We start from the raw sequence: 16454 nt of genomic DNA on the forward strand, positions 1-16454 counted from the left end.
TCAAAACATCATAGCTTTGTTACTTGACTGGTGGAAAGACCTTGCGCCTTGCGACAAAAATCATGTGATAAGAGTACTTGGTGACCTTCCATCCTTATTAAACATTCAACCAAACAGGGAGTTGATTGAGGCCGCTACCATGTTCTGGGACGAGAAAAGAGTTGTTTTCCGATTTGGCAATATAGAAATGACTCCTCTCCTAGAAGAAATATGGGGATCTGCCAAGTTTCCATGGGATAGTTCAGGATTATTGGTATCAGAGAATCGCACTCCCCGCGATTTTCTAAAAATATTGGGTTTGAAGAAGAATGATGAGTTGTTCTGTCTAAAGAAATCATACATCCCTTTTGAACTTCTTTACGAGCATTATAGGCATAGCAAATCATATCGTCTTCACCATGATGAACTATCCATTACTTCATTGGGATGGGTACACTGACGGGTTTATGTGTTCATCGTCTGCTTCTTGGGGTTGTTGATATTTTCGATGAAAGGGGGAAGGATTCATACTCGCTTAGCCATGGTCGCCAGGACCTTGATGGATGGCATCGAGGGACAAACTTATACCATCATCACTATGATCTTAACTGAGATGTATCGTGCTCTAGATCGGTGCAAGCAGGGATTTGGACACTTTGTGGGTTGCAATCTATTGCTACAAGTATGGCTGCTGGAACACTTTCAGAGGGGAGAGTATCGTCAAGAGCTTTTGCGAAGGCCATTGAATGACTACATAGCCAACCATCACCCAAAGAAAATGACGTTTATTCCAGAAAGGTTTGCAAAGCCTAGAAATATTGAAAGTTGGGTGCCTTTCTTCAACAATCTGATAGACGAGCAGGTGCATTGGATGTTCAAATGGTTTCCTAGTAGTGAGTTTATTATCAGGTCAAAGGGGAATACTCATTTGGCACTGATCGGGTTGCGAGTCATCTGTCCTTATGCTCCCATAAGGGTAATGAGGCAAGCGGGAAGAAAACAGGTCATACCTCGGGTTTCCAACATGGTCCAGTACAAGGTAGATTTCAAAGGAGATGTCATCCCATTTAAGTTCGAGGTGCAACATATGTGGAACCAAAAGATCATTGTGGAAAGAGAAACCATTGATCCAGACAGGTATCACGCCAGTCATATGTACTACTACCTATCTTGGTTGGAGGATGACGTAGCAGGGGACATCAAGCCAGGAGTCAATCCAAAGGATAGGATCGTAGATGAGGTGGCTGAGGCACAAGTTAAGTATAAGAGGCTACGTAAAAGGGTGTTTGAGTCTGAAGCAAAACATCTGGAACAGCACAAAGTGAACATGGAGGCGATAAAGGAATGGAAGGAGATTGCCACTAAGTCAACAGAAAGATTGGAATACTTGGAACAAGGATTGATGGAGCTCGAGGGGAAATGAGAAAGAGACTCTCAGATTGCCAAGGCATGGATAGCAATGAAGGAGGACATCTAGCAAAAGCTTACTTACTGTTGGATATGCGCGATCTGGGGAACCTGATTGATGGGGTCAAAAGATCCAAGCATGGAGAAGGTCCTGTAGGGACCAAGTAGACTAGGAAATAATGTTCTTTACTGCTTTCTAGCTTAGCTTTAGATTTCGATTGTAATACGGCTAAATGTCATTAGTAACTTTATTATTATTGTCGATTTAGTAAAGGTTTGACTCATTTTTCGCATTAATGAAATGATGCAAATGTTGGCATCAATTTTCTCTAAGTCTGTGTGTCGCTTAGGCCTACCTCAGGCACAATGAGGTCCCTAAATTAGGATGCGAATTATTGCATGACTTTGTGAAACATGTTTAAATATTGCAAACACTCTTTTATTTCACCTTACTAACTTGATTACCTTTTGATTTTTCGTTTCTTTTTTATTATTCCCATTCCCAAAGGTTGGTTCGTGCATACTGGCATCATCAACATACCACACCAGATCCAGAGGTCCTCCTCCTCCACCAAGCGACCCCAAAGGCAAAGGAAAAGAGAAAATGGATGATTTAAGTGGTATCAGGAAAGACAATGCTACTATAGCAGAAAACGTTGAAATTTCAGATGGCCAATGTACTTCGGCATAGAATGAGTTGGTCTTACATTTGGAGCAGAAAATCCTGGAATTACAGGGCGAGCTTGAGCAGGTCCGAAATTTGGAAAACCTCTCCCTTACTCTCAATATTCCCGACAGTAACCGGCAAAACCCGACTACCCAAAACCAAATACTACCGCAGAACACACAAAACTAGAACCCACCACCAAATCCTCCCGCACCACACCAATATCCTGCACCTCCCCAAAACCTTAACCCGCCACCAGTACTGACCCCTCAACAACAACACCATCAGCCAACTCAATACCCGCAAATCACTACTTATCACATCCCTAGAATGCACCACAACCTACTCCTGATCCCCAAAACTCGACCAATGACCACCCTTATACCCAAGTTTCAGGAATCCATCAAAGCAATCCGATATATGTGGAAACCTTACCCCAATCGACTAAGAAGGACCTGCTCATTAAAAACATGGTGGAGGAACTCAAGAAGCTCACCGGTAGAGTTCAGAGTGTTGAAGGTGGTAAAGGCGTTGAAGACCTAAACTATGAGGACCTATGTATTCAGTCGGATGTGGAACTGTCGGAGGGTTACAAACCTCCCAAGTTCGAAATGTTCGATGGTACTGGTGACCCGAAGGTAAATCTGAGAACGTATTGTGACAAGCTTGTAGGAGTGGGCAAGAATGAACAAATCCGCATGAAACTGCTCATGCGAAGCCTTATAGGAGACGCCTTGTCTTGGTATATCAGTCAAAACCCAAAGAAGTGGGTTAGTTGGGTGAGTATGGCATCAGACTTCATGGATAGATTCAGGTTCATCACGAAAAATGCGCCAAACATTTTCTACATTCAAAAACTCAAGAAGAAGACGACAGAAACCTTTCACGAGTATGCTACTTGTTGGAGATCAGAGGTCGCAAAGGTAAGGCCAGCACTTGAAGAGGAACAAATGAACAAGTTCTTTTTCAGAGCTCAAGACAAGCAGTATTACGAAAGGTTGATGGTTATTGAAAATCACAAGTTCCCCGACATCATCAAGTTAGGAGAAAGAATAGAAGAAGGAATTAAGAATGGGATGGTGACCAATTTTGAGGCACTGCAGGCCACAAATAAAGCTTTTCAATCAGGAGGCATTTTGAAGAAGAAAGAAGTGGGTGTCGTGTTGGTAGCCCAGTGCCCTAAGTGATCTCCCCTCACATACCAAACACCTCCATCCGCATATAAACCCTCACCTCCTAGATACCAACACCCTACTGCCACCTACCATACCTATAATACTCAACCTACATATTACCATTCACCTGCACCCGCCCGCCAAAACTACCCGAAACCACGTCCAAAGTTTGACCGCAGACCTCCTAGACAATACACCCCAATTGCTGAACCCATAGACTAATTGTATGAGAGACTGAAGGCCACTGGTTATGTTACTCATATCCCTGTTGTTGTTGTGAAAAACACCTCCCAATGGATCAACCCCAACAAAATGTGTGCTTATAATTCAGGCATGAAGGGTCATACCATTGAAGAGCGTCGCACGTTGAAAGACAAGATTTAGACGTTGATCGACACTAAGATCATTGTGAACAACTAATTTTTTACCACACTCAAATTCTATACTATTTCAATGTAAATAATTTTTCTAGGTCTAATCGTGATATTTTAAAACTTTTATCTTATTTTTAATAGGTTTTATTTGAGAAAAGTTAAATAAATTTTGTTCCTATTTATAAAGACAAAAAGAATATTTACAAAAATATATGGTTTCTTTTAATTATAATTATAATAAATAAGTTAGTTTAGCTTTAGTATATTTTGGGTGTCATTTAATTATAGTATAAATATTTAGTTTGTCTATATTATTTTAGTCTAAATATTAGGTAGTTAATTTTCTTATCTCTATATTTTATTTTTTTTAAAGAAAAAACAAAAAAAAAAAAAGAAAAGAAAATAAACCAAAAGGTTAATTCATATATAATAAAACTAATCACTACCACACGTCCCAACCCCCATGTCCCCAATTCTTTCACCCCCACACACACGATCCCACACTCAGCATATACACGATCTTACACCACTTCACAATCACTAGTTTTTACGCACTATAAAATAAATCCATACACTACACACACAAAAAAAAAGAGAAGGAGGGCAATGAAATGGAGAGGAACAAAAAATTAAAGTGGCGGAGAGTAAGAAAAACAAAAGGAAAGAAAAACGAGATTTTAGAAAAGGGAGGCAATTTCATAAGACAAAACTAGCAATGAAGAAAAAAGAACATCGTTCTTGGAGTACGAATTTACTGAAGATATAGTTTTGGCCGAATTCTAGTGTTCGAAGCCGAAATTCGGGATTTTTCGAGGTTCTGAGTTTGCGGATCCGAAAGTTAACTATTTTCAACTTTGGAAATTAGTAGATTGTAGCTATTTATCTAATGTGAAATCTTCGCAAAAGGTAATATTAAATATCCTTGTTAGTTCAATGATAATGTCATAATTTAAGCATGAATGTGTGTTAATATTTGTATTAATTTTCGTAAAAGTTTGTTGAATACAAATGTGTGTGCTTGTTTGGTGTCTGATTTACTGTCATCTATCTCTATAATTTAGTATATATAGTGTTCTTAAAATATATCTCTAGTCTTAGTTGATTCAAATCATCTTCGAAGTTCAGTCCATAAATCTGTGATTAATAAATTTAGGTTTGAACACTTTGTTTAATTAATCCTTGAAGTCATCTTTCTATTAATTTTGCCCACTCACTCTTGTAAATAGGCCATAAATTACGATATTTTTTTTTTTATAAGATTATGATAGGTTTTTCTCTTTAAAAAAAATGATTTTGTTCTTCTTGGAATACACGTTTATAAATGTTTGATTACATAGCCATGAAAGCTGAAAATTATCGAATGTTAATTTAGTAGGAATACTTTTACTTTTTTAAAAAAAAAGAAGTCTCGTAAATTAGATCACATTCTTCACGTCTCAACTTCACTGTAAGTTAGATTACAGTGAAATTGTTTATTGTATACAACTTCATATTTTATTAGTTAAATTTTTTTAGTATGATGTTAGTTACTTAAAGTAGTCTAAGGATATAGATTCTTTCTTTGTTTCACTATTGAAGTATAAGATAGAATTTTTATGAGTTATTATCTTTATTTATAAATTTTATTTGATTTTCTGTTACCATAAATATGTTTCTTTGTAAATAAATATGATGTTTGCGGCTAGGTTACTAATTACATTTCTTTCATATTCCCATTGAATACGGGGTCATGGGAGAATATAATTAATTGGGGCTAGATATATTTCAAGGCCTATTACTAGAAAGTAATTGTGAGGGAGCAAAATGAGTCATGAAGTAACTCACGACTCGTTCTAATAAGTAAAAAAATAATAATAAAATACACAAATAAATGTCTCGAATCGGAAAGAGACAAAACAAATGAAATACCCTAAAACACTAGAAAAACTTTAGATGTACTTTAAATATTAGCCCATGTGTTCATACTCGAACCTTGGATTGATATGCTTAAATAATAAAAGGATCATGTGCGCATTCCGCATCTCGATACCTTTAGATTTAAAATAATTATGTTATAATCATGTGTACATTCCGTACCTTGGTTTAACATTTAATTTCAAAGAAGTACCTTGTGTGCGTACCGCATCTTGGTGAACACAATTAATAAAATATAATAATGAATTAAGCGGTAATAAATAATCCATAATTAATAAAATACAAGAATAGCTAAAAATTGATTTAAGCCTTACATTAGTCAATAAAGCGACTGTGCTAGAACCACGGGACTCGAGGGGTGCCTTACACCTTCCCCTCGATCAACAGAATTCCTTACTCAGTCTTCTGTTTTCGTAGACCATAAATTAGGAGTCAAATCTTCCTTTTGATAAGGGATTGAATGAATGGTGACTTGGAACACCAAAACTCAATTTCAAGTGGCGACTCTAAATAATAAATAATCCATTTTCAAAACGTCACTTTAATTGGAAAAACTCTTCTAACTCAACCTCGTAATAAGGGTTGCATGGAAAAAAGAGGTGTGACAGCTCTGGCGACTCCGCTGGGAAAAATTAATAAGAATTCGAACTTTGTACATTGATTCTTGTTTGGGTTTTATCATGTTTTGGATATTATTATGTTTGGGAGCCTTATGTGCTATTTGTCACTTATTTACCGCTTTAATATTTATTTAAACTGTGATATAAATTGTATCCTCTCTCGCACCCCTCTGAGTCTTCTGATAGGTAGTTATGTTGTGTTTGTCTTCCGGCATCACAAAATTTCTGTCTTGAGATAAAGCCAGTTAGCCTACCAGCTTCTGGTGATGGATTTAGTCACACATGTTTAGGTGGGAGAGCCGTTAGCTAGCCAGTGTTGTTCTACTACTGGTGATGCTTGACGCTCGTCGGCTCGGGTTGTCCGCCCGGGTAAGCAAGGTATAAATACCATCTCCTTTAGGGTTTGAAAACTTAGAAGAACAAGCCACAAGCAGTGAATATTCCTAGTAGGTTACGCTTTATTTGCATCATATGTATTGGACTTAGCGGGACTCGGCACAGGGGCCGGGCCCGTCTAGGACAGGTACCAATTTTTCAAACCAACATGTTCATTTTTCTGTGCTATATGTAACATTATTTGGTTGGCTTTACTGAAATGTTAACCGGCTTTAGGATAGATTTATTGAACAGAGGAGAGAGAAAGAGAAAATTTCCTCCAAGTTTGCATAAAGTACCCATTTTTTAAAATAAATAAATAATTTTTTGAAGAGTTCTATTGTGTAAAATCATAATTTTTTAAAATATTTTTTTATTTGTTTTGACCGAATTACGCGGATCTGATTCTCACCGGATGTGAGATGCGTAGGCAAACCTCATCAGTTCCGGCCCCCATTTTCAAAAAAATCCAAAAATATTTTCCCTTTTCTTAATTCTTTCTTAGAAATCTTTCCTTAGAAAATTCAAAAAAAAAATTCATTAAATCCAATATATTTTCTTTTTTTTTTTCCGAAGTCTTTCATTCGAAAAACAAAAAAACAAATTTGCAAATCAAAATCCAAAAATATATTTTTTCCTTCTTTAGAAGTCTTTCTTCCAAAAATTCAAAGAAAGATCAATCAAAATCCAAAAAAAAAAATATTTTTTCTTTCTCCTTTAAGAAGTTTTCTTTCCAAAAATTCCCAAAGAAAAAATAAGAGCTAGTTTATGTACTTTGTTCCCGGTATTTTCGAACTACGCAAGATCTGATTCATGCGGCCTCATGATACGTAGGCAATCCCCATCGGATTCGATCATTGACATCAAATAAACCGAGTAAAAAAAAAGAAGAAAGGAGTGACAAAAATAATAAAGAAAAACAAAGAGCGAAAAACAACAAAAACAGAAAAGAAAGCAAGAGTGAAAAAATACAAAAAGAGAAACTCTTGTCCAATTTAAAAAAGAAAACTGCGGAAACTTTCCGTGAATCCTGTCAAATGGCACAAGCAAGCCGCCAAGGTAAAGCCTCCAATAGATGAAGCAAAAATGATTACGGTTTTTCTACAGGCCCAAGAGGCGAACTACTTCCAGAACATGATGTCCGTTATGGGTAATCCGTTCACCGAGGCTATCAAAATTGGAGAGATGGTCGAAAGTGGTTTAAAAAGGGCCAAATCTTGAGTCATGCTGCCTTTAAGGCCACATCACAGACTGTTGAGAATGGTTCGGGGAGTTTGATGAACAGAAACAGGAGGGAAGAGGGAGCTATGATGGCTTTGAGCTCAAAGGGGGCTCGCAGGTCATTCAACCAATCATATATACTTCCTAAGGTCCCATAACAATATTATCCCCATCAATATTTTGTTTATGTCGTGGCACTGCCTCTCTATGCGGTGATAAACGCGCAAACTTACACGCGGCCACGACATTATACACAAAACCGAGCTCCACCTCCCAGAAATGCCCGTCCCTACCAAGCTCTATATAATCCCCAACCAAATGTTCCCCAATACAATCCTCACCCAAGAGAGCTCCGCAGAAGGAATCAGTTCACTCTTATAGGTAAATCATATTCAAGTTTGTTTCAAAAGCTAATCGGGCTAGGTCTGCTGCAGCCAGTGGCCCTGAACCGGCCAAATCCTGAGTCCCCTCGCACCAAGCTGATACTAGATGTGAATACCACTCTGTAGCAGTAGGACATGATACAGAGGACTGTTGGACCCTCAGAAGGGAAATTAAAGAATTTGATCCGGCTCTGAAAGCCATTATAGCCATTGCCGCAATAGAAAAGAAACCTAAAAATGGACGCCAAACCTGAAACTTTCCCTATCAGACGGGAATCTCGGTAGCCGGTCTTGCTATCTTTTCTGTATTTTGGGTTATTTCAGGGTGTAATCCGAATTTCTTTACTTTACTATCTTATTTTCTGATGTAAACCCTTCTATTTTGTTTACATATAAAATTCAAATAAATGAAATCAATATTTCATCATCCATGAATGTCTCTTTTATTAATCTTGTCACCTTTCTTATTATCTTTTCAAGTTTTGTTAATGCATATTTTAATAACATGACATGCTTGCGGACTTCATGCCCAGATCCTAAAATGATGCCAGACCTTGAAATAATGAATCAAGAAGTAGAATGTGCCAAAGATAAGGCTTGTAAGAAAATAAACAAAGAAGGGACAACAAGCCTAAACCAAGTCCAAATGAAAACCGCCCTTACCTGATTAGTTTATGGCACTGTAGCCATGATATCAGTAGAAGTTGAAATTCCTTCTTCGGATCATTGTTGAAACCGAGTTCGAGGATGAAGATTGAGTCAAGACCCGATTGAAGAAAATGACTTTGGTTGATGAAAAGCGATTTACTGTAGTTTGCCACAGGCAGTTGTGCTAACAAAGAATGGCATATGCCTACAACAAGAAAGTGCGGCCCAAGAAATTTGAAGTAGGGCAACTCGTTCTGAGGCATATTCTTCCGAATCACGAGGAAGCTAAAGGAAAATTTGCCCAGAATTGGAAGCTCCATACATTGTAACAAGAGTGCTAGCAAAAGGAAGTACTGTATTTGGGAGACATCGAAGGAAATGTTCTCAATATAACTGTTAATGCAGACGCGGTCAAAAGGTACTATGTTTGACCCTTTACGCAACTTTAATGCTCTCTGATTGGGATGACAAAAGCTTTCATTCTTACTACCCAAATACTATTAACCCTTTGCTAACCCTTTGAGCCAGATACTTTTTCTTTGGCCACCCTCTTTGGAACCTTGTATGTAATGAGAAAGAAAAAGGAAAGAAAAAAAAAAGAGAGAGAAAGAAGAAAAAAAGGAAAAAAAAGAAAGAAAAGAAGCAAAAGAAAACAAAAAAAATATCAAAACAAGTTCAAGTTAATTGAACTATGTTCAACCTGATTCCGAAAGGATACGTAGGCAGCTTCACTCTGGGGTTCGGTCATACCAAAATAAAAATCCACATTCCCCCAAAAGTGAAAACTGGGGCAAATGTTACAATGGTTCGGTGATGATTTCGCCCAAAAGGTTCCAAAGTTATAATTCAATCCAAATTCTTTTTACCCAAATCCTTTCAAGTCCTTCCGATCAATTGGCAATAAGGTTCAAGAGTTCGAGGATACGATTACTAGGATCGGATGCAACCAAATTACAGAAATAAAATGAGAGAGTCCTATTGGTGAAAACCCTCATGGGCACTGTAGGGCAATGGTGAGTAGAGAAAATAAAATGAGAGAGTCTTGTTAGTGAAAACCCGCAAAGGGCACTATAAGACGATGGCGAAAAGAGAAATGAGACAGGCCAGATAGTGAAAACCCGCAAAGAGCACTGTTAATCGAAAAGAGGATCCACGCATCCATGACATCAACACTGTCATGAGCAAGATTTCTCGATTTTAAGTCAAAAGTTGTGATGAGTTTCTAAGAGTCGGACAGTTTACACAGATCAGACATCCAGTCCAAAAGGCATGTCATATTCATTGAAGTCTGCATGTACTCCCAGATAAGTTCCCCTTTCTGTTCCCCGAAAGAGACACCTCTTGTTTTAAACTCATTATCTATTCTATTGTTTGTTTTTCTTTGAATCCCTTTCGGTCTAAATTTGTTTAGAAAATAAGGCAAAGAAAATACGGAAAGACCGATTTACAAGGTTCTCGTTTGAAGTGAACTGATATATTCAAAAGGCGCCAAGCCTCAGTAAGGGCATCAGGTCGACCCCGACTGGCCATGATTGGCCGATGCTTTGAAATTGAAAACTTTGGAAGAAGAAAATAAAATTGAAGCGCCAGCAAAGGCAAAATAAAGCTGAAAAGTTAAGCCACACGTGACTAACAGTCATTGGCAAAGTTTCAAAAGCCAAAAGTTCCCCGACTAGCCATGATTGGTCGATGCTTTGAAATGGAAAGCTTTGAAAGAAGTCAAAAGTGAAATACCCACAAAGGATTAATAATGTAGAAAAGGGTTAAGTCTCACGCAACCAACCGTCATGGTAAAGTTTGGACAAGCCAAAGGTTCTCCAGGGTCAGAAATGCAGTTGGTATTCAAGAAATAATCAGTTGCAGTTGAAATCATTAAAGAAGATGAGCCGAGATCAAGAGTTCGAAATAATCAAGGCCACAAACCAACCTCCATTTTAAAACTAACAAATCTTTCTTTGTTCTGAACAGGAACAGAACAATTTTAGGAAACAGTTCGTGAAAATACGAACACCACCAAGTGAAGTTCTCAACTCCTTGATTTTTTTTCCAATATATATGTAAACATGTTATGTTTAGTTTCCCTATCTTCAATATAGGGTACTACATCCCCTGGTTATATTTTATTTCCAACATAGGGTACGACATTCCCTAGTAGCATCTCAGAGTGCCACGAGCCTCATTTTTCTACCTACATAGGGTACGACATTCCCTAGCAGCGTCCTATGAGTGCCTCGAGCCTCACCTTATTGCCAACACAGGGTACTACATCCCTTGGTTGCATTTCTTGTTACTAACATACGGTACAACATTCCCTAGTAGCATCTCAGAGTACCATGACCCTCATTTTATTGCCAACATAGGGTACGACATTTCCTAGTAGCATCTTAGAGCGCCACGAGCCTCATTTTATTGCTAACATAGGGTACGACATTCCCTGGTAGCATCCCAGAGTGCCAAGAGCCTCCCATTATTGCCAAAACAGGGTATTACATCCCCTGGTTGCATTTTTTGTTGCAAACATAGGGTTCGACATTCCCTAGTAGCATCCCAGAGTGCCAAGAGCCTCACTTTATTGCCAACACAGGGTACTACATGCCCTGGTTGCATTTCTTGTTGCAAACATAGGGTACGACATTCCCTAGTAGCATCCCAGAGTGCCAAGAGCCTCACCTTATTGCCAACACAGGGTACTACATCCCCTAGTTGCATTACTTTCTGCCAGAATAGGGTACGACATTCCCTAATAGCATCCTAGTGTACCACAAGCCTCACCTTATTGCCAACACAGGGTACTACATCCCTTGGTTATATTTCTCATTGCCAACATAGGGTACGACATTCCCTAGTAGCATCTCAGAGTGCCACGAGCCTCATCTTATTGCCAACACAGGGTACTACATCCCCTAGTTACATTTCTCATTGACAACATAGGGTACGACATTCCCTAGTAGCATCTCAGAGTGCCACAAGCCTCATCTTATTGCCAACACAGGGTATTACATCCCCTGGTTGCATTTCTTGTTGCAAACATAGGGTACGACATTCCCTAGTAATACCCAGAGTGCCTCGAACCTTATCTTATTGCCAACAGAGGGTACTACATCCTCTGGTTGAATTTCTTATTGCAAACATAAGGTACAACATTCCCTAGTAGCATCCCAGAGTGACTCGAGCCTCATCTTATTGCCAACACAGGGTACTACATCCCCTGGTTGTATTTCTTGTTGCAAACATAGGGTACCACATTCCCTAGTAGCATCCTAGACTACAATGAGCCTCATCTTATTAGCAACACATGATACTACATCCCCTGGTTGCCTTCCTTCTTGTTAACATAGGGTACGACAATCCCTATTATAAAATATTATAAAATATTAATAAAAATCTCATTTCTTTTTCAATTCTTTATTTTGCAATAGAAAGATAGTTTATTATATTTTCAATAACTCACAAAACTTTTCTAGTGCAAACTGGGGCAGAAAATTTTTGTTCGTTTTGTTTGTTTCTGATGGCTTGCAGGTTTTTCTGCAAAGTACGGATTGGATGTGCAAAAATAAGATTCTAACTCTCGCCAGAGAAAATGGAACGTCTGATCTCAATACCAGCCAAACCAGCTTTGACGTAATGCATGCAGAGACATAGGGTCTCAAGATCCATCTTCTCATCATCTGAACAAGAATCAAGCCTGGGAGAATATTTCATAGTTTGTTACATCGAGAGCATCAAGTTTCAGTCTAAAGTCAATGGGGGAAGCAAGTCAAGAATCAAGACAAGACTCCAGATGGCATTTAGATAGAAATTTTGTAACTCTTAGATTTCAAGAGTATGTAATTTTCTTTTCATTTTGATGTAATAGTAGGAACCGCGGATCAGAACCGCGAAGGAACATCGCTCTGCTCTCCATCTAAGCATACTCTATCAGTTATTTTTCACATAAACTACACGGGACCTGATTCCCTTAGAACCCGGGATATGTAGGCTGCCTAAAATCAAGGCTCGGTCGCAACCTCTTCTTTTCTCTTCTTTTCCTTTTTAAATAATAGTGAGGTCAAAAATCAGTCACCTGGTTAATTTTCTTTGCCTGAAAACTCTTCATGTTTCCAAGCAAAGAGGGGCATGCTGTGAACAACTAATTTTTGACCACACTCAAATTTTATACTATTTCAGTGTAAATATTTTTTCTAGGTGTAATCGTGATATTTTAAAACTTTTATTTTATTTTTAATAGGTTTTATTTGAGAAAAGTTAAATAAATTTTGTTCCTATTTATAAAGAGAAAAAGAATATTTACAAAAATATATGGTTTCTTTTAATTATAATTATAATAAATAAGTTAGTTTAGCTTTAGTATATTTTGGGTGTCATTTAATTATAGTGTAAATATTTAGTTTGCCTATATTATTTTAGTCTAAATATTAGGTAGTTAATTTTCTTATCTCTATATTTTATTTTTTTTAAAGAAAAAACAAAAAAAAGAAGAAAAAATAAAATAAACCAAAAGATTAATTCCTATATAATAAAACTAATCACTACCTCACGTCCCAACCCCCATGTCCCCAATTCTTTCACCCCCCACACACGATCCCACACTCAGCATATACACGATCTTACACCACTTCACAATCACTACTTTTTTAAGCACTATAAAACAAATCCTTACACTACACAAAAGAAAAAAGAAAAAAGAGAAGGAGGGCAATGAAATGGAGAGGAACAAAAAATTGAAGTGGCGGAGAGTAAGAAAAACAAAAGGAAAGAAAAACGAAATTTTAGAAAAGGGAGGCAATTTCATAAGACAAAACTAGCAATGAAGAAAAAAGAACATCGTTCTTGGAGTACGAATTTACTGAAGATATAGTTTTGGCCGAATTCTAGTGTTCGAAGCCGAAATTCGGGATAGTTCGAGGTTCTGAGTTTGCGGATCCGAAATATAACTATTTTTAACTTTGGAAATTAGTAGATTGTAGCTATTTATCTAATGTGAAATCTTCACAAAAGGTAATATTAAATATCTTTGTTAGTTCAATGATAATGTCATAATTTAAGCATGAATGTGTGTTAATATTTGTGTTAATTTTCGTAAAAGTTTGTTGAATACAAATGTGTGTACTTGTTTAGTATCTGATTTACCGTCATCTATCTCTATAATTTAGTATATATAGTGTTCTTAAAATATATCTCTAGTCTTAGTTGATTCAAATCATTTTCGAAGTTCAGTCCATAAATCTGTGATTAATAAATTTAGGTTTGAACACTTTGTTTAATTAATCCTTGAAGTCATCTTTCTATTAATTTTGCCCACTCACTCTTGTAAATAGGCCATAAATTACGATATTGTTTTTTTATAAGATTATGATAGGTTTTTCTCTTTAAAAAAAAATATTTTGTTCTTCTTGGAATACACTTTTATAAATGTTTGATTACTTAGCCATGAAATCTTAAAATTATCGAATGTTAATTTAGTAGGAATACTTTTACTTTTTTTAAAAAAAGAAGTCTCGTAAATTAGATCACATTCTTCACGTCTCAACTTCACTGTAAGTTAGATTACAGTGAAGTTGTTTATTGTATACAACTTCATATTTTATTAGTTAAATTTTTTTAGTATGATGTTAGTTACTTAAAGTAGTCTAAGGATATAGATTCTTTCTTTGTTTCACTATTGAAGTATAAGATAGAATTTTCATGAGTTATTATCTTCATTTATAAATTTTATTTGATTTTCTGTTACCATAAATATGTTTCTTTGTAAATAAATATGATGTTTGCGGCTAGGCTACTAATTACATTTCTTTCATATTCCCATTGAATGCGAGGTCATGGAAGAATATAATTAATTGGGGCTAGATATATTTCAAGGCCTATTACTAGAAAGTAATTGTGAGGGAGCAAAATGAGTCATGAAGTAACTCACGACTCGTTCTAATAAGTAAAAATAATAATAATAAAATACACAAATAAATGTCTCGAATCGGAAAGAGACAAAACAAATGAAATACCCTAAAACACTAGAAAAACTTTAGATGTACTTTAAATATTAGCCCATGTGTTCATACCCGAACCTTGGATTGATATGCTTAAATAATAAAAGGATCATGTGCGCATTCCGCGTCTCGATACCTTTAGATTTAAAATAATTATGTTATAATCATGTGTACATTCCGTACCTTGGTTTAACATTTAATTTTAAAGAAGTACCTTGTGTGCGTACCGCATCTTGGTGAACACAATTAATAAAATATGATAATGAATTAAGCGGTAATAAATAATCCATAATTAATAAAATACAAGAATAGTTAAAAATTGATTTAAGCCTTACATTAGTCAATAAAGCGACTGTGCTAGAATCACGGGACTCGAGGGGTGCCTTACACCTTCCCCTCGATCAACAGAATTCCTTACTCATTCTTCTGTTTTCGTAGACCGTAAATTAGGAGTCAAATCTTCCTTTTGATAAGGGATTGAATGAATGGTGACTTGGAACACCAAAACTCAATTTCAAGTGGCGACTCTAAATAATAAATAATCCCTTTTCAAAAAGTTACTTTAATTGGAAAAACTCTTCTAACTCAACCTCGTAATAAGGGTTGCGTGGAAAAAAAGAAGTGTGACAGTCATACAGGCAAAGGAAGTTGCACCAAATGTTCGTAACAACCCTCTCCCAGATCACAGAGGTGAGGGAGTGAATGTGATAGAAACTGATGAAGAATGGGATCAGGAAGGGTCCATCAGACTCATCCGAGAGGGAGACATTCCTAAAACATCTCTAGTCACCCTCACGCCAGTTGTAGTACAAACTCAGGCACAATTTGAAGTTGAGGTAGCTACACCCTTCACTGTGATGGTATCTCCCATGCCATCTTAAAAGTTTGATGTCATTCCATGGGATTATGTTGCGGAAGCAAGGAGAAAGGGAAAATCAAAAATGGAGGAAACAGGTGCGGCGCAAGGTATGACTAGAACTGACAGAGTTTATACACCTGAGAATCTGGGAGGAACAAGCAAGGAAGTTGCACCTAAGCCGTCTGTTGTCGAGACTGGCACTGATGATCTTTGGAGGAAGATATAAGCAAGGGTGTATTCTGTTGTTGACCACCTGAACAAAACTCCTGCTCAGATATCTATCTTATCACTGCTACAAAACTCAGACGTGCATAGGAATGCTTTGATGAAGGTGTTAAGTAAAGATTATGTGCCCACCAGCATCATTAGTGGACAGATGGATAACATGGTCAGATAGGTATTGGAAAGCCACAAAATCAACTTCCACAAATACAAATTACCACCATAAGGACTGAGTCACAACAGGGCATTGCACATTACGGTGCAATTTGAAGATAAGTTCATCGCCAGGGTCTTGATAGATGGAGGTTCAAGTATCAATATATATCCATTGACCACTCTAAAGAGACTAGGTAAAGGCCTGCACGAGATATGAATGGGAAGCATGAATGTGAAGGCATTTGATGGATCTCAGAGAGCCACACCATTGGGAAAATCAACCTCAATCTACAGATAGGCCCGACTTGGTTTGATGTCGAGTTCCAAGTGCTAGATATATCTGCTACTTACAACCTATTATTGGGACGACCATGGATACATGCCGCTAGGGCAGGGCTTCAACTATGCATCAGGCTGTGAAGTTTGAGTGGAATCATCAGGAGGTGATCATCCATGGAGATGAAAGTAAC

At 37.2% G+C, this 16454-nt stretch overlaps 1 protein-coding gene across 1 annotated transcript; it reads left to right on the top strand.

Moving 5' to 3' along the window:
* Positions 1–2523: 2523 nt before the first annotated feature.
* LOC138910442 (uncharacterized) lies at positions 2524–3240 on the top strand. The gene has a single exon (XM_070201682.1). It carries the CDS (start codon positions 2524–2526, stop codon positions 3238–3240), a length of 717 nt encoding a protein of 238 aa, XP_070057783.1.
* Positions 3241–16454: the final 13214 nt, after the last annotated feature.

Source organism: Nicotiana tomentosiformis, chromosome 4, assembly GCF_000390325.3.
Source record: "Nicotiana tomentosiformis chromosome 4, ASM39032v3, whole genome shotgun sequence".
Taxonomy (NCBI): Eukaryota; Viridiplantae; Streptophyta; class Magnoliopsida; order Solanales; family Solanaceae; genus Nicotiana; species Nicotiana tomentosiformis.